This window comes from Pinus tabuliformis, chromosome Q (assembly GCF_031772625.1).
Source record: "Pinus tabuliformis cultivar Carrire ecotype Pingquan chromosome Q, CPIR1, whole genome shotgun sequence".
NCBI lineage: Eukaryota > Viridiplantae > Streptophyta > Pinopsida > Pinales > Pinaceae > Pinus > Pinus tabuliformis.
In genome coordinates this window covers 570260825-570280975 of record NC_142296.1, presented here as the reverse complement: position 1 = coordinate 570280975, position 20151 = coordinate 570260825, and the positions used below count along the sequence as shown (strand labels likewise).

The 20151-nt window shown below is 37.7% G+C and overlaps 1 protein-coding gene across 1 annotated transcript; it reads left to right on the top strand.

Annotated features, from left to right (window-relative positions):
• The first annotated feature begins 2346 nt into the window (after positions 1-2346).
• LOC149220734 (GRF1-interacting factor 2-like) lies at positions 2347-19596 on the top strand. The gene is made up of 2 exons (XM_089382848.1): positions 2347-2821; positions 19508-19596. The coding sequence occupies exons 1-2, from the start codon at positions 2732-2734 to the stop codon at positions 19586-19588; spliced, it is 171 nt and encodes a 56-aa protein (XP_089238974.1). The 5' UTR covers positions 2347-2731; the 3' UTR covers positions 19589-19596.
• Positions 19597-20151: the final 555 nt, after the last annotated feature.

Genomic DNA, 20151 nt, shown 5'->3' with positions numbered 1-20151 from the left:
CAGGGGGAGTAAGAAGGTCATTTAGAAGGATGAGAGTGGACAATGAACTGGCGAAGGAGGGTGGCATCAAGAGTCAAGCCACTAAAAAATGAGGGGTAGAAGGTTGGGAAAAAAAACCAGGATGTAAGGAGGACAATAAAAATGTAGGGTTGTAGAGAGCTCAAAGAGAGAAATGGATAGCTAAAGGAAGCCAATGAATGAGAATTGAAGGAAAGATTAAGTGAAAACCCGAGAAAGCTGAGCTAGGGGGTGCTACCAATAAGTGAATGCCACGTAGGGAGGAGAGGAACTTACTATTGCCACCTGCTTCAAGGCGAGCATTCCAGTCTGTATGCTGAGAGGATGAGTTCAGGAAATAGAAACATCAACCTTGAGCTTGCCAGCCACAGAGATAGACAAAGTAGCCAAGTAGCGTTGAAACCACCAGATGATGCAACCGATTTTTCAGCTAGCAGTGACAAAGCCTTATCGAGCTTCACCAAGGTGAGTTGACCATAGCCCTTCATGGAGGGAGCTCAAGACAAATGTTAGAGATATAGACCATAAGGTGTGGTCGTCGACAATGACAAGCGTATTAGCTCACACCAGAGGGAGGGCCATGTTTATAAGTGAGTGAGTGCAATCCATTTACCATGCAAGGACAAAACCGTCCTACTAGAGCAGCTGTGTCGTAAGGCATTTGTAATGCATGGCCTTGGGATTAGTTGGTGTGTAATGCTCACAATACATATATGTAGATACGTATGTGTTTGGCATTTTTCTTTGACATGTTTTATGATTTTTTTAATTTAATTTTTTAATGTTATATGCATAACATTGCTTATATATAGCTTTGAAAATTATAATTATTAAGTTTCTATATGTTAATTAATTTAAAATAATATGAAAATTTGAAATATTATGATTACTAACATGAATATCATCATGAAAAAAGACAAACTAAAAATTGATATTTACAAAACATGGTATGTAAGCAGGCTTAAGGAATTGGGGTTAAGCTGAGAACCCCATTCTCTTTAAGGTTTCCTTTTGCTAGATGAAACACCCCCCCCCACCCAATTCGTGAGGAGGTTTACCTTGTTGTTGTTGTGCATATGAATATGAATAAATGATTCAGAGTGAAAGCTTCCTAACATATTATAGATCCTTTTTACAATAGCTTGGAGGTTGATATTAGATGGAAGAGAGCCGTTGATGAGGTGAAACAAAACAATGGTAGAGTCACCAATGATAATGAGATATTGAATGTTTCTCTTCATCGCCAAAGAGAGACCTTGCATAAGTGTGTAGGCATTTGTTTAGTTGTTTGTGGCAATTCTTAAACCCTAAGAGAAAGGAAATTCCCATTGATCACTAGGGTGATGTACGATTTCCACCCAATATAATAACAAATAAATAATAAATAATAACAAATAAATAATAATGATTCATTACTCGTTATCATTATATTTAATAAAATAATGTTTATATATATATTATTTATAATAAATAATATGAATCATTATTACTTAAATTTATTTTAATGTCATAGGTATATTATGATTTTTTTTTTAGAAATGATTTATAATTTTATTAATAAAAACAAAATTACATTATAAGAAATTAAATTGAATCTATTTTTTATTATCTTTTAGATTTAGTCATTATTATATTTTATTATTATCATTTTTTGATTTAAGACTTGATGATAACATTTTAAGTAACACTTTACTACAATAAGTCTCTCATATTAGGCTGTAAAATGCCTCTCAACACCACAAGATGATTTCATTAACCAATTTGGTGTTTAGCTTCCCTATAGCCTTAAAAATAAATTAGAAATAATAAATAATAATAAATAATAGTAAACTATTTCATATATAATAACAAAGCATTCATAAATACTAGACCTTTTTGTTTGAGGGATAAGGGGGACACATCTTCCAGCAATAATTTGATTGCTAGTTATTGGGAGCATGGTTTGTTCTATCCTCCACCTACGTTTCATTTTTGTATAAGGACGTTTCATTTTTGTATAAGGACATATTTGCCCTATTGTAATAAAGTTCCAAAAATAAATAGTGCCCTTTTACAACTATATCTTGACTCTTGCTAAATCATAAATTATTAATATAAATAATTATAAATATTTTAATTTTAAATCTCACCATAATTACTCTAATATATTATAAACTACCGGGATCTTAAAAAAAATAAAATACTCTAGATATTCAATCTCTAACTATAATAACAAAAAAACAAAAAAACATATTCTTATCATTAAACACATTGGAATAAGATGATAAGATTAAAACACATAACACATTTATATTAGGTTACTCGAAGTCTTCGATCCTTGCAATTGTTTTGAAGAAAAAACCAAAAATTTCCCTTTCAGTTTCAATTCCTCTGTCGCTCGATTGTTCAACCATATCGTCACCTTCTTGTCCCTTCCTATATTTGGACACCTAAACCCCCGCATTCCCTATTTTTCCCGGACTCTTTCTTGGTACCTCTTGCAAACCCAAACGTCAAACACACAATTATCATTGAATTTTCAGCCTCCTAGAGTCCTCGAGCACATGAAGGGCCTTGCAAGAGTCAAATTTTAGGTGGAAGCGACTTGTGGGTGCTTTATTTGGAATTTGGGTGCAGGGATTGTACAGTTTACTTCTGCTTTGAGCATGGTGATACTGTAGAGTTTGGGAGAAAGTGGGAGAGTCACAAACAGTCGACGGAAAGAGGAAGAAAGATGCAGCAACACCCAATGCAGGGGCACCAGATGCAGCCCATGATTCCGACATTTGCCACAGCCAACATCACTACAGAGCACATCCAGAAGGTATTTTCCAGCCCTTTTAGGTTCTAACTTGAAACTTCTGTTTCCCTTAGCTCTAGGGGTAAATAAATTCTGACTCCGCCAGAATTGAACTTGTCACTACCCATTTGCAGATTTTGCTTATTGTATAAGTCATGTGAGTCCACAGGAATTGAGCCGACGGCCTGCGCTGCCAGGACTGGTTTAACTGAATCATCCCTCCCCCCTGTGTAATATATACGGAGTGGAGTCCAGATTTGAACTCTTGACCACTCAGTAATCTTACACAACAATCAAATAATCCACGGTTGAAGGCCTATAAGATTACCACCTCTGAATACAGTTTTATAATTTTCATTACACTGCAGACTTTATGTAAGTACATTGTTTTGCAGTTTGTGCCTAGTCATAACCTGTAATTATGCTTAATGTTGCCTGTAAAGCTCCTACTGTGATACAGAAAATATGAGTAGAAATTGAACGTACGATGACTCCTGCAAGATTGAGAGTAGAGCAGAATAAAGTAATTATTACTGTGGAACACAATCCCATCATAGGGATATGGTACTGTCGTAATAACTTGTAACTTAACATGAACAACAACCACAAGCCAGAAAGGGCTCACAAGGCATAACACCAACACTGTTGGCGAAGTTTGCACCGGAAAGGAGGAGGATTGTATCATGTATCACATCAACCCAGGGACTTGCAACCTGAAGGCAGCCTCTGTGACAGGGGTGAATTTGTCTTATTTCCTAGTAGCAATTCAACATTTTACATAATGGAGTTTTAATCCCACTGCTAATTTGTCATATCACCTTTGCCTCTGATCCTATTATCCTTGATAATTGATGAGAGATTGTGCAAGGACTACTCTTTTATAATTGTCTGTAGAACTCTTTGATGAAATTCGGGGGCTTTCCTTTGCTGCAAAGCTATGCCCAGGGATCTCTCTGCAAGATTTCTAGCCTAGTTATGTGTAGAGAATGAAAAATAAGAAGACAAGCACATGCTAGTAGCCCTCTGCTACCTTCTCCACATGGGAAAACAAGAAGGAAGGACAGTTTGTTCTCTTACCACCGAATTGTGACTGTTAAACATGGGTGTGTAGGTTTGTTTACGTTTTCTTTTGCAGAAACCGTGCTTAGGTAAGCTCGGTGAAGTTTTATGAGCCCATCAAGCTTTTTTCACATAGGGATAGGGTGTCTAGGACAATTGGTGGATCCTTTGACGAAGCTCATACTTGAAATCAAGTATATGGTGTTTCCTTGTTTTGGGTTGCTCCTTCTGGTTTTTTGCTAGGAACCTAACCTAATTCTCATTATTATGGGTTGCTCCTTCTGGTTTCCTGCTAGGAACCTAACCTAATTCTCATTATTAATAATTAATTATAATATGCACATTGCAGAGTGGTGTTTTCATGTGAAGCCATGTTATTTGTGACATGTATAAGGTGGTCCTCTTGACTCTCAGAATTACCAATCTGCCATGTATCTTTTTTTTTTTCCAAGGGAAATTTCACAGGAAACCCAAGGGATGCTTCCCCACTTTCAAGGATGGCATCCTTTATAAACCTGTTCTATAGACTAGTATGCCTCATCCAGGGTGATTCAATCCAGCCACTTGCTGCCAAGGCACTAGCTAAATGCCTAGTAACATTTGGTGACAAGTTACAACTGGTTGAGCTAACCCCTTGGATTTTCTACAATGTGTCTATGATTATATAAAACAGTTCTGTAATATTTGCATTCTCTACAAATGTTCCAGTATGTGTATCACTGGTCCATATCATTTTTTCTGCGTCAACCTGCTTTCTGGAAGTGTTGCTGGAAAAATTGATGGTAACCTAACTATTCACTGCAGATTTCAACCCCAATGAGCTATTCACTCACAAGGGTGCATTGCTTGGGTTTGATTCTAATTGATGCTTGTCTACAGAGGAGTTTTGAAGTCTCTCCCATCAGTGTTGAAATTTACTTCGTGATACACAGATCTGCACTTCTGAACAAAATCCTACCTGAAAACTGTCTAAATATCTTTCAAAATAGGAGAAAGTAAATACTCACCAATCTGCACTATAAATTGAAAAGTGCAGACACAGCATAATGCAGACATTCAGAACAGCAAAATGAGTAACCTTAAATATGCACAAAAACACTTTTCTGTAAATTATGATAGTAAGTAGATAGCAGAATTACACATTTCTTGTTATTGTTCAAGAAAGAAGAATTACAATGCAATATCTCAAACCCCTTTGTATCTCACTATCCCAGTGGTGCACACCCTCTCTCCTTTACAGACTAGGAAAGCTAGGGTTTACAATAAATGATAACTGCTCCTGTGGTGCACCTAGGCTAGAGAATAAAATAAACCTTACCTTAATCCTAATCCCCTAGAGTAGTCTGCCTCATGCATGGCTATCCTTACCTAGGATAGAGTGCCCACTAGAAAAGATAACAAGCATGCATACATACATCACTCTCCTCAGAACCCGTGCCTCTGTTTCTCAAAACCTCCCTCATGCACAGCACACAATCCAAACGTGGATTTACACTTTCTAAACTGAAGTGAAGTGCATCTAACTGGAGATAAGAAAATAACACTTTCTATATAAAGAAAAAAATTGGCCTTCTATAAACAGCAGCAACTAAAGGTAACCTCTGCGTTCCTAAGACAAGGCATGCATGTTACAAGCATGTGCATCTCACCCACAACTTTTTACTTGACTACTGCTGCATCTAGTCTAAAGCTCCCTCCTTTGTTAACTTTGCCTTGACTTCAACCCTGCAATCTGCACAGGAATCAAGGTGAACAGGAACTGCTGAAGCATGCCAATCTGCTGAACGATAATCAACTTTGGAGCAACCAGGTAAAGGTAACACTCCCTGTCTGTGAGGAAGGTATCCTCCACCAAATTAAGTCCTACCCTCTTCATCTTGAACCTCAAAAATATTCAAGTGTCCTTCCCTTGTTTGAGGACTTCATGAAAAAATACATGCTTGGAATCAATCACTGGTTCAACAGTGCATTTTGGAACTGTGTTCTAGACATCATACTCTTTTATCATAGCATCTTGTAGTCTTGTTAGACATGCTTTGTTCAATGATAAAAGACATCAGTGTAACATAAGTAGGAAAGTTCTTAGGAGGATGACTCATCCAAAAAGAAGATTTTGTTGTTCTCATAGAGTCCTGTGCCCCTGTAAAGTCTGGGTAAGCCATCTTGGCTTCATGGTTAAACTAGATGTTTAAGATGCCTCTGTTCCTTCACTGGAACTTTGCTAATCTGAATTGTTATACTGTGAGTCCCTTGATAATCACAGAGTCCGAGACCACATTGATATGAATTGTAAACCTTATTTATTGATGAGAAGTTGGCATGATCCATGAATGAGTTGTCAATGAGATCTAGATCTTGAAGTGGTCAAGTTCCATCTTGGCTTCATGGTTAAACTAGATGTTTAAGATGCCTCTGTTCCTTCACTGGAACTTTGCTAATCTGAATTGTTATACTGTGAGTCCCTTGATAATCACAGAGTCCGAGACCACATTGATATGAATTGTAAACCTTATTTATTGATGAGAAGTTGGCATGATCCATGAATGAGTTGTCAATGAGATCTAGATCTTGAAGTGGTCAAGTTGATGTATTATAAGTTAAGATCATGTGATCAATACAATGTGAGAAGAGAATGGCAGGAAGCCTTTTCAGCAATCTTTTGTCTTGCTTGTGCTTGCCCTAATTCTTAACATGGTATCAGAGCCATTTTAGTCTTAAGGGTTTGGTAATTCCATTATAGTTTTTCATGGAAAATTTGATTTCATAGCTCCATAGCTTGATGGGTCTCCTGGTTTGATGTGCGAAGCTGATTATCATATGTGAAGTTGAGCATTCTATATAGCTGATGGAGCTGCATATTTAACGATGACAAAGAGCACTAACAACCAACACACATGGGCAGAGCTGGATAGTGATAGAGATAGCGATTTGTTCTACATTGTATTGACAAATACAAAATGAAGGGATACCCTTCAATCTCAATTTCCCAAGCATGCCTCATACAATCACTGTTAAATCATATGAAGAAAGTTTGAGAATCCACAAGTATTTGGATATTTTTCTTTTGCGGCGGCCGAGGTAGACACAGATCTAGTAATCATTTTCAGCCAATAGAAGTGTTTGAAGCAGTGACAATGTAGTTAATCAGTAAAATACTCACAAGGTTAGATTCATGTTCAATTAATTTCAATCACTCAGATCATTGGATGAGATATCAATGTATGAGACAAATCTAGTCTAGAGCTGCTAGTTTTGCGTGTGAGATGCAGTAGGCCTGTGCATGCTCTTGTTATATTTGTTTTAAAAGCTTTTGGGCATTTTTTTCCAACTTGGAAATTTCTAGATGGTAGTATGTGGAAATGTAATCAATCAATGGCGAATTGACCAATTAAGTTGAAGGGTTGATAATCTTGTTTGCTATCCTGTTGAGACAACTGACAAGGTTGTTCCTCCAAAAATGGATTTGCTTTGTTGCCACGCTCCCGACCATTATATCTACTCAAGCAAAGTTGCAAGGAATCTACCAATGCAGCCTCGTGGAAACTCATGAGGGTTTTCAATAATCAAATGAACCTGTCAGTCTCTGCTTGGGTGTCATGGTGGTCGAGACTGTGAGTGGTGGATCCTTACTAGAGGACTGCACTTAGATTTGTGCCAGAAGCATTATGAGAACCAAACTTCAAATTATGTTGTTACACCACCAAACCCTAGTCTGATGACGAGAACGAAATGTATTGATTATGAATTGCGAGATGTGACTTTGAAATGTGTAAGGTTGCTCGTTAAACCTTTGAATTTGTTACTTTTATTTTGAAAGTAATCCTTACATCTTCAAAAACGAAGAAGAAGAAAAAACAAAGGAAGTACAAATTAAAGTTGCAAAGTCATAATTCAATTTTATTGATTGGCTTAGTGAAAGCTAAAATTTTTAGAAGGCATTGGAAGCTTGAAAACTGTACCAATCAATTCTATTGAGTTTATATGGATTGATCAAAATGTGGGTTTTATTATGAGATTGGGCAAAGTCACTTGTTTAAAAAGAAAGGGAGTTGGGAGAATCTTTTGCGAAAAGTTTGGAAACTTTTAGGGACTAGATATGAAAACTTTGAAGGCTTAGTCACCAAATTTTGCAGAAAGATTTTTACACTTATGTTTTTCCATTAAAGAAATTGTTCTCAAGTGTAAGCATTGATTTCACTAAGAATAATGAAAAAGATCAATTCTTTGGTGGCGAATGTCACCTTAATCAACTCGAAATTGAATAAGGGGATCAGAGGCACAACTTGAGTACATTTGTGATGGTGCATGGATTTTTGGATTCTTGATGCTCATTTTTTTTGTTCTATTTTTGACATTAAATCTACAACTACATCACACACAGAGTACAAGGCAAATTAATGCAATACAATCAAAACACCGCAGTTGAGTAGCTGCAACAATGTCAAATTATCAATCATATCAGCATTCAATAGTGATTCTACATCATTATTGAAGGTAATGGGCAAATGAAGCTTTCAAAATTTGATTGTAACTTGCAATAGTTTTTCTTTAACTTTCTCTGGGTTATTGAGTCAAAGTTGATAGGATTGAGTCTTTGAATTTGTAATTCAATTGAGTACATATTGCAAAACGAACTACTTGAGATGGAATGAGGAGGTCATTGTCATAAATCAATTCATTGTAAAAATCACTTTGGGGTATATTTTTGGTAGCATCCATCACCCTCACCTTGCTGTAAATGAAAACTATGCGAGAATGATATAAAAGAAACAAGTGCAAGTGAGTGTGAACAATGATGCCTAGGATGATGGAATTAATTTCTTTATTGGAAACCTTGCCAGAAACAATTGAGAGCAGTTTGGTCATACCAATCAACAAAACATTAGAAAATGTTATCACATGTTTGCGGGTCATGCAAACTGTTAAAATTGGCAACTAGGGCCAAACTCCATGTGGGTCATTAACATGCTGGATTCATTATCTCGTGTTAGAGATGTGATTATGAGCGCAATAATCTTCCACTCCCTTGTACATCTTCATATGTACCTTATCTCTCCTGTCTTGGAGGTGCTAGGGTTTCTTGGAGCTTTTGGAGCATTTTGAATACTGAGGTAAGGGTTTGGTCCCGTATAGAATTGGCGATTAGGGTTTTGTGATGAAATTCTAGGTTGTGCTTGTTGAAGTGAAGAAGAAAAGGAGATGTTTTGCCTTGGGGGGCATGCTAGTGTGATGCTTTCTTGTTGGAGCTTGTTGGTTTTGGTTAGTTTTTTTTTTGGGTTTTGGAGAGCTAGAAGATTGCACTAGCCTTCGGATGAAGCTATGGTATGTACATGAACTTCATCTTTCTACATATATGTATGAAGATTTTGGCTGTGCAAAATTGTTTCTATAGCAAATTTGATTTGTAGCCACATTATTCTTCATGATTTGGTAATTTCCAACACTTGTGTGTCTTTCTCAATTGACACAAGTTAACATCGAAATTGTTTAACTGGTTTAAAATTAGTGTTGAAGAAGATATGGCAGATTTTCTGCTGTATTTACAGCTGTCATAAAGTGGATTTCTGATATATTTTATGCCTGATAAGATGGTGCTAGAGGGCTGAAAGTTGTTGGCACATTTGGTATTTTTTCTCTTGGATTGCCAAGTGGATTCGGGTTGTTAAGAGGTGAAATATTTTCATGTTGCTACTGTTTTATTTATATTTTATAATAACAGCTGTAAGCCTAAAATCCACATGGTTAAGATCTAGGAAACCTATAGGAAATTTTTGAAATTTTTTGAGTTGCTTTAATTGTCCCAGTGCAGAAAATTTCTACAATGTGAGAGATGTAAGATGAATGTGATGAGGGGTGAAATGAGGAAATATGAATTGTGTTTACATGGATAAGTGTGTCCATTATATGGTTGGCCAATGAATATCCAAATCTTCATAAATTTGGTGAACTCTAAATGACCCATGTGACCTTCGTGGAGCTATAGCAACCTGATTAATGTTTCTGCAAGCAACAAATAAACAAGTTCATTGCATTTTTTTCAGGGAACTATAAATCTCAATTCACTTGTAAAGGGTTTAGTGTTACTTTTATCGATTAGTTTGAGCATAACCATAGGTTCTTTGTGCATAGTCTCGTGCATGCTAGGAAGTGTCCATCCTCTATGCTTGTCTCCTCCATATGGACCATTTTAGTGCCCCAAAACTATGTACACCAACCCAAGATTGGGCATGCAACACCCCTAGCATCATCCTAGGGGCTAAGGGGGCATTGCCCCCATACTCGTAAAACCTCTACAACAGTTGGTGCATTGAATTCCCACTGTGCATGCCATGTTTGAGCTTGCAAACACCCACCTTAGCAACCTGTGTGTCACTGTGTGCTCACCTCAATGGCCTAATGTGCCCTCCTTGGTGGGATGTGCATGCTCACCTTAGTGACATGTGCTTTCCCTCATTCCCCCTAGCATCTTCCCCTATTTAGATTCCCCTTTGATGCGTCGAGCCATCTCTTGCTGATTCAATAGTTGTTGAATTAGGCCATCAAAGAGGATATCTACATATTGTACATTCAGGTCTCTTGGAACTCACCTTTGACGAGCCTGGATTCGAAGCTGTGCTTCTACCTATGGCACTTTTTGGAGTTGTAGGATGGCATCATTGTCCGACCCCCTTACACACACAGACGTTGGATGCATTCACCTAGGATCTTGCTGGGATAGTTCCAAGTTGGTTCTCATAGACTCCGGATAGAGATAGATCACCATATACCATAGTTTGATAGGATTTGCCAAATGTTCCACCTATATGAGCCCGAGATAGAGGTACACCACATTTTTAGGTGCCCCACAATGTTATTGGCATCGAATCAATGATCGAACCAGAAAACCTTGTGGACCAGGTACCATTCAGAACTAGACTGGAACCAATAAAAAAATCGATCGATCAAAAACACAGAATATTCAAATTAAAGAAAAACATGTATATTCATGTGCATCCATATGAATCCAAACCATTTATACACATGCAAAAGTTCTCATGTATCTAGCAAGTAAGAGTGCATACAACCAAAATAACACTTTCTGCAAAACATTGCTGAACCTAGATACATTGGGACATAGGCTATAATGGCCTCTATAGTCTAAAATAATCACGATACTACAATACTACAATTACAAGTGTTAGCGGCCACCATTAGAATCATCATCCTCATCATCCTTGTGTAGAATGAGTAGCCTCTAAGTCTGCATTGGGATTTTGACTTCATTCCCCTAGCCCAAAAGTTGGTACTTGTGATATATCTCCCTTTGGAGCCTGTGGAGGTGGGTCCAAGTCCAACCAAGAGAGGTCTTCATTGTCAAATGCTTGTGCTTGACTCTCCACAACCCATTCTGATGTTGGATCAAAGTCACCCAAGACTATGTTGCTTGATTTAGGGGTTTTGTTCAACAATTGGTTATACCTCAACCTAAGGTTGTACTAAACATAAACCATGTCATTCAACCGCTTTTGCTCCAAATAGTTCCTCTTCTTTGTGTGTTTACACTAAAAAACACTCCAATTCCGTTCACACCTTGAAGCACTGCATATTTGGCTCAATATCCAAATTGCAAATTTTTGCAATTCAGGGCATTGACTACCAAATTGTTGCCACCAATAGGTTGCAAAAAGGGTGGAAGGCAAAGAAGTATTAGCAAATGACTTTGAAACTTGGACTCAACAATTGCAATGAGTAATATAATTTTCAAATTTTGACATTTCTTACCTTAGGGATCCCTTGCTCTATTTCTTATAGCCATAGACATGCCAAAGGTACTGGTACTCTCACTGAATTTCAAGAGCTTGGTATGAATCTGATCTTGAATCTTGGGATCTGGGACCATTTGCTCAATGCATCTATATCATCCCATCTATTACCTCCACATATGCCTTAAAATTTGTAGTGTAATGGTACCTTCAAAGTTCAAAAAACAAAAAACTATTCATCAATTGATTTCGAATATTTGATAAAGTTTTTCTAGTTAGTAATGAATGACAAAACTTATAAGCATTGAAATCCAAAATTACATACCTTAGAATTAAGTAGTAGTCAATTGCATGTAAAGGTTTATGGAGTTGTTTGTTCCTTCTTTCATCAATGATTCTCCATAGAGGAATGCACTTCTGCATTGAATACCAAATTGTTGCCACAAATAGGTTGCAAAAAGGGTGGAAGGCAAAGAAGTATTAGCGATTGACTCTGAAATTTGGACTCAACAATTGCAATGAGTAATATAATTTGCAAATTTTGACATTTCTTACCTTAGGGATCCCTTGTTCTATTTCTTAATACTTATAGACATAGACATGCCAAAGGTACTGGTAATCTCACTGAATTTCAAGAACTTGGTATGAATCTGATCTTGAATCTTGGGATCTGAGACCATGTGCTCAATGCATCTATACCATCCCATCTATTACCTCCCCATATGCCTTAAAATTTGTAGTGTAATGGTACCTTCAAAGTTCAAAAAACAAAAAACTATTCATCAATTGATTTCGAATATTTGGTAAAGTTTTTCTAGTTAGTAATGAATGACAAAACTTATAAGCATTGAAATCCAAAATTACATACCTTAGAATTAAGTAGTAGCCAATTGCATGTAAAGATCTATGGAGTTGTTTGTTCTTTCTTTCATCAATGATTCTCCATAGAGGAATGCACTTCTGCATTCTATCCCCATATGCTAATTTTATTTGTTCTTTGGCTTGATCAATGGCCTCATAAATAAACCCATGGCAGATTTATCACCATCCACATCATTTTCACAAGAGGCTCACTAAATAGCACAATTTCTTTTGCTTTTGACTAAATGTTTTTGTTAAACACTTGGTCAAACATCTCTTTCCCTTTAGCCTTTTTTCTCAACTGAGATTCATTCCATTCATCACAAGAACATATCTTCCTCAAGTGGGATTTTTGTTGAACAAGAGATTGCAATGAAAGAAAGTTTGTTGCAAATTGTGCAATCGCTGATTGAACAAGCTCTTTACCTCCATTGTGCTTTTTCATAAGGTTCAAAACACATGAGTAGTTGTAGATGTACCTAGTTATGGAATTTGCTTCTTCCACACACTTCACCCACTAAATTTTGCCAATATCCTCATGCATGAGGTCCAAACAATGGGTTGCACATGGAGTCCATCAAATGGTGGTGTGATTTTTCTCCAACATTTTTCTAGCTGCAACATAGTTTTTGGGCATTATCTGTGATCACTTGTACAACATTGTCAACCCTTGCTTCCATAACCACTTCATCCAAAAGTCGAAATAGTAATTGTGCATCCTTTACCTGATTAGATGCATGAACAGATTTGAGAAACATAGTACCTTTTGGGCAAGCAATTAAGACATTTAAAATGCTGCGAGATGTGCCATGAATCCACCCATCAGACATAATTGTGCAACCCGTTTTGGTCCATGATTGCTTGAACCCTATGATGTACTCATCTATTCTTTGGACCTAGTCTTGTAGAAGTGCCCCCTTAATATGATGAAAGCTAGGGTCTTTGAAGTCTAGTTCACATGAAGCTAAATCATAGGCTGATAATATGTAGAATTAGTGGCATTAAAATGTATGTCTGCATCGTACCACCCTCTAACATTGTATTCATATGCAACTTTTTTCTCTATCTTCTTCCATTTAGCATCAATGGTGTGTTGAGAACCAGGGGTGGTGCAAGGTACAAAGAAAGAGTCAATCCCTTTACGCGCCGTTGCCCTCTTCAAAGTAGCTGAACTAGGGCTAGAAATATAATGATGATCATCTCCAACCCTAACAGGGTAATTGGAGGAATCTTCAAAACTGGGCATACATTCTTCAAAATCAGAGTCGCTAAGAGCATCATCATCTTTTTGACTTTTGCCTATTTCTTTTCTAAATCTTATTTTTTTCCTTTTCTGCTTGAAAGGATTCAATCAGAGTTAGCATCTCCGCTTTAAGATCATCATATACTTTCTTACAAAGTTCTACTTACCCTCTCCAATGTGCTAAGTGTTCTTTAATCTTATGAATCCCCCCTTCCTTAACTTCCTTCCCACAATAGTTGCATGTTTTTACTCCATGTTCATTTAAATGGCAATGAACCCATACTGGATCATTCTTGTCTTTGGGGGCCATGATAACAAATAAAAATCTGCGTAGAAAACCCTAGGATTTTGAAATTTCTAGGGCAAGAAAACAATTTCTTAGTGAAAATTAGAAGAGGAATAGAAGCCACAAAATATTGTAAGAAGATCTCCAAATGTTGAGAAGAAAAGAAGTTCCAAACGGTAAAAAATCAGATCTGTGATTGTATAGCAGTCCCCACAAATTTGAAAATTACCCCTTAATTAGCTCCAAAATCTCCCTTACAAATCTACCCAAGAAATCCCTCATAATAGCCCTGCAAAACAACAATTGTTTAGAGAAAAATAGAAGAAGATAGGGGCCATAACAACTTTTGCAACAAAAAATAAACTCTGCATAGAAAACCCTAGGTTTTTATATTTCTAGGGGAAAACAACAAATTTTTAGAGAAAAATAAAACAAGAATGGATGCCATGAAATACCTCAAGTTTCCCTCTAAATTTTAGGAAGAAATTAGATTCAAACATTAGAGAAATCAACTTTTTGGCAACCCCACAAAATCTGAGAATTACCCCTTCAATCAGCTCCTAAACCCACTCAACAACTCCCAAATATCTTTGGGAAAAAAACACTTTGAAGCAGCTCCAAAATGTCCCTTAGAAATCAGCCCAACAAGTCCACCAGCTATACAAATCTGCCCAAGAACTCCCTTAGAACAATCTTGCAAAAACTCTTCAATTCTCCTCAAAAAACTTAGTTCAAGAATTTCAAGAGCTTAAATGAATAGTGTGAGTGAAAGAGAGGGGATGTGTCATGTCCCTTCCAAAAATAATTTTGCTCAAGGGGATTCACAAATTTACATTTTTGCCTAATGTGAGGGACCCACGAATTTTTGGGCGAACAATACTTAGGAGAGGAGGTCGAATTACTTGGATAGTGGTGTGTGGGTGCCACCCCTCATGAAATATGCACTCTCTTGGAGAAAAATCGAATTGCTAAGGTGGGGAGGTCGAAATGCTTGATGGAGGGACCCACATGGGGAGGCAAGTCAAAATTATAAATAGAAGGGGCATAGCAGCTATTGGGGTATTTTTGTCAACCTAACTATTCTCTTGTTGCTCAAGCTGTTTAGTTGGGTCACATTGCTGTTTAGCACAGAGCTTTCCAAGGGGAGAGCTCACCCTTCGGTGGACTTCGAGTGCCACCCTAGGAAGATCAATTGCTGCTACATTGGAGGGAGATTTGGGGGGATCCTGGGAGCATCTTCAGCCATTTCTCTCAGCGATTTCGTGTTCCAGGAGGACGCAGGAGAGGATCATGTGCCACCTATTTTAGCTATTTTGCAGGGGGTGTTTGTTGGGAGAAATTAAGTATAGCCACTCCAGGGGAAGGTCAAGCCTTGTGAGGAATTTTGGGGACAGAGATTGCTGCCTTGGGGCAGTACAAATTTCTCTTCTCCAGGGCTTGTGCAGAAGACTATTTCTGGGCACACGTGGGGAATTGAGGGGAGGATTTGTGGAGCTGGGTTGTGCAGGGGATTTGAGAAGGTCATCCGGGGAGGTGAAGACCAGGATTTGGAGTGATTGGAGGGCTGCTGCAGTGAATTTCCAGACAGGCCGTATTTTCTAGCTAGTTGAGGGGAGGACGTGGTATTTGGGGGTCATTTTTGAGGGTCAGAACTAGACCAAACCCTTTTTGGGTTTTGGTGGGTTTGTTGAGAGGAGCCCGGGGCTAATTTTGCAGAATTTTCTGAGCACCGGAGGAGGGTCTTTCAGCAATTTCTTTCCAGCAGACAGAGCAGTTTCTCAAGGACAATGCAGGGCATATTTGGGGCAGCTCATTTCCACATCTGGGCGTTGTATTTTCTGACTTGGGGCTTGTCTAGCTTGCCATTGTGGCAAGCCCAGGTGCACTCCTTTCATACCCCATTGTACTATTGCTCCATATATAATAAAATGGCTCAGCTGGATGGTGTTTTTGGAGATTTTCTGGGTGTCTACTTATATTTCTGAATTTTGTGTGTGCATGTCAGTTTTTGCTTTGTTTATCACTGTATTTCCTAAGTAGGAATATTACAAGGTGTGTGTGTTTAAATAGCTTTAGGAGGGGCCTAGGGCTCTATTAGATGTGGACCATCCAAAAGAAGATAAAAAAATATGCAATTTGTTTTGGCTGGTCCGTGTGTATGGAACTGGTCTTGAACTGGTCAGTTCGGTGAAATAGTCCGGCTCCATTATGGAGCTGATTGAGCTGGTTCCAACACCCGAACTGGACCGGTTTGGGCCCCAAAAACTGGTTGGACTGGCCAGTTTCACCAGTGACAGTTTGGTTCAGATAACATTGGTGCTCCCTATGCTATGAGATCGAAGGATGCTATCTCAGTCTATATTGGGATTCAAGATGTTCCCTATCTACCTTGTTCAGGTACTAGCACAAGCAATGCTTAGCCCTCTTCAACAAGGAGATTTTCAACCACAGATGTTAGTTCTTGCACACCATGGGATGACTAGGATGATCACCTCATACTTTTATGTGGATCCATCAGATTGGAACAAGTGACAGGCAGTAGTTCAAGGTGTACTAGATACAAAGGTGAGATCTCGGGTCTCTTCTCAGCCTCCAACCTTGGGGAATTGATGGATACCATTGAGACCAGTTTGGCAATGCCAAACTGCACATCAACTCACATGTCCTCAAAACAGCAGAGGGACTGGCTCCGAACAGCTCCATAGCAGGGCACCCCTGGCTCATCCGATTACCTCCCAGTCTCGTAGGAGTGGCCAAAGATTTATTCATAGTTTCTCTCCTTTGACCTCGATGTTAGGAGCATCCCTTTCTCCTACTCCCCCCTCGGATCATATGGCTGGATGCACTGCTAGTTCCAGGGGACTTCGTCAGTGAGCTAGTGCCCAGTTTGACTCCCTCGCCATCAATCATCAAACTCAGGAGCCCTTGACACCTTTAGTTCCGTTGCCATACCTTTTTATCTTTCTTGTTAGGCTATTGATAATTTTGTATTGTGCCACGGTATTTTGTATGCATCTTGTGGCAGCACTACTGCTTGTTTCTTTCTTTCTTTATGTTATTTTCAGCGTTCTTTAGAAGCTGTGTTTGCACTCCCACATTGCATTCATACTGATTGTACTCTTCTTCAGTATCATTGGTCCACTTTTGTGGGTATTTGTTGGACAGTGATAAAATTATCTTATCTTACATGCACACTTATTGTCTTCACTCTTTAGGAATGCCAACTGTTTCTGTTCACCACCAACACATGCATTGCAACAGTAGTGTTTGGTGCACTTGGAGATGAACAATCACTGACAGTTACAAAACCGAACAGCCTTTGGCAGCAAATTGGATATGCTGTAACTAATATGGATTCTATGTTTAGAATGTGGCATGCAAAGCTTCTGCATAACATCTTTCTCTCTTCCCTCTCTCCTTCACACAATGATGTAGATGTGAATACATAGTTCTATGAGACTGTTTCGGTGCAGATTGCTATGTGCACATTTTATTCATTGATCGCTTCATTCTGTTCATGCTTCCTCACCCATAACTTAATCAATGCGATGCTATTTAAGTTGTCCTCTGATCTGCATCTTGGAATCAGATCATCAATAACACACATGGGGTATTTCTTTAAATAACCTTGATTATGCTTTCTGTTTCCACACATAATTTCACTTTGTTAATGCACTCTGAAAAGGTATTATCATAAATTTCTAGAAGTGTTCTCCCTCTGTATAAAAACCATGGTTTGAGTCATACCAATTTACTGGTTCTGTAAATGGACCAATTACATAAACACCAAACATGATTTTTCTTTGGTAATTTGTATTCTGATTGGAAAACATAGTTTTTGATGTCTCTAATCCAATACAACTGTGCATCCAAGCCAGTATTTTTGTTAGATAAACAGGTTAACTCTAAAATTGAACCAAACTTGCACCAGAACTATAGGAGTAAGTCTATATTGTGGATATAGTAAGGCTCCAAAGAAGACATAAAATTTGCTGGCAGATTAGTACTAGAAACAGAGAGCACTTGTGGCAGAACTGCCTTTAAGTTTTAACACAACATTATTCATGCAAGATGCAAATTCAGGGACCAGACTATATCATCAATGCACAAAATCATTGCCCTTGGACATTGGAAGATGGAAATGGAGGCACTTGGAAATTGAATGCTATTATTTTGCTAGATGTTATTTTGAATGTCTTTCTTAACTTTTATCTGTATATCTGGTTTCTCTTATTTTCCTTGTTAACTTAAAGAAGTAAAACTCCTTCCAGGGTTAATCTATATTACAGCTCCATGAGTGCAGTTTGGCTGTTGCTGAGAGTGCTGAAGATGTTGTTTGATTTCCTGTGGGATTGGGATCTAATGAAGAACAACGTTAAAAAGGGCAGTAGAAAATCTTTAAAAGCAACGTTGGATAATAGGCAGATTAAAACAATTCAATGAAAATCTGTCTTGGGCAGATCTTGTTTAGGAGTATTAAGCGTGTGGCCTCTCTGTAAACAGATTCATCGCATAAACACTAATCATGGTATTTCTGGAGTAATTTATATTTTGATTGGAAAATTCATCCTCAGTGTCTCCGATACAAATCAACATTCAGGCCTACTCTTTTGGGAAATAAAAAGGTATCTTAATTTGAACCAAAGTTGCACCGTTAGTTGAGGAGTAAGACTAGATAGCACAGATTTTGGCATTTTGTGGATAAGTGGTGGTGGATAGAGCAAGGTTTGGAAGAAAGCTGCTAGTGTAGTAGAAAGAGAACTTTTGTGGCAGAGATGCTTTATACATAACACTATTTCATGCAGGATGCAAACTCAAGGACTAACATTAGGTGCACAAAATCATCAGTACTGATCATGGGAAGATGAAAGTGGAACATTTAGAGATTGAATAATATGGTTTTACTTGATGTCATTATTTATGTCAAGTTCCTTTTTTACTTTTTATCTGTATATCTGGTGGCTTTTATTTTCTTTAGTATTGGCCCGAAGCAGTTGAACACTTCTGGGATCATCTACTTTACAGCCCATCATACCTAGCTATGTCTGTCGATAGTGCTAAAGATATCATTTCATTCAGTAACATATTAAGGTTTAAAAATTTTCCCAATGAAATGACATAGCTTCATAACAATAACACTGATAACTTGTTGGATATCACTGTGAGAATGATTTCAATGCTGGCCTTTCTTCTTATACATATAATGAGTGTTATTTGGTTGTGCGAGTTACTTGTTTGGAAGTTGAACCTGCATTATAAATTTTGGTTAATGGCATATTGTTTAAATAATGCATGATGAAAGTATTTCCGCTTGTGTAAGACTCCCCAACAAGTTACAACAAACATAGTATGATCTTATATCAGGGCCATTTTAGAGGATGTATCATATGCATTTTGTAATAAACTAATATCTGTTTGTCATTGTATCCTTTTTGATGTTTTCTCATTGTGAACTCTTGGCTTTTTTAACTGTCATCTGTAATTTATACTAACTACTTTTAATGTTGCCATTTGTGCAGTACTTGGATGAGAATAAGCAGTTAATTCTGGCAATTCTCGATAACCAAAACTTGGGGAAGCTTAATGAATGTGCACAGTAAGTCTTTTTCTAGTGGTTCAATTATATATTTTAGTCGAACTTTATAATTAAGTTTTCATTTTTGTTTCTTTCTTGGTCAAGGTTATTGTTTTCTCTATATGCTGCTTCAGCTCTTTGTATATTGATGATTGCATGACAGAATTATGTGATATGTTGCAGTGCATTTAGAGATTATACATGATATGTTCTCCTGACTTGAGTTTATTCCTTTGGCTATCTACTTGAATTCTTTTAGTGGATGCTTCCCTCTATCTAATTTTCAACAGGTGGTCCTGCATGTGGCTAGACCTATAATATACTGTGTAGTATGCTTGGTTGTGTTTTTGCTTCTAGTGAGAAAGAAGTAAGAGTTGAGCTGATTATGTCATATGTGAGTACAAAGCTTGATGTATGTCACCTGGGAAAGCTCAGGTGGCTGCTATTTAAGCTATTAAGTCCATCAAAAAGGTACTGATACTACTCTATGGAAAACAGATGTAGAATACCATTCACATGACGGACATGACATCTGCTGATATGGTAGGTTCAACTTTCAAGGTTGCATGGAGTGGAAGCATCATTTTC

Excerpts from the sequence above, each read along its gene's own strand:
- LOC149220734 (XM_089382848.1), top strand. The coding sequence starts at position 2,732 with ATGCAGCAACACCCAATGCAGGGGCACCAGATGCAGCCCATGATTCCG. Across the intron at positions 2,822-19,507 it reads CTACAGAGCACATCCAGAAG|TACTTGGATGAGAATAAGCA; the intron begins GTATTTTCCAGC and ends CCATTTGTGCAG.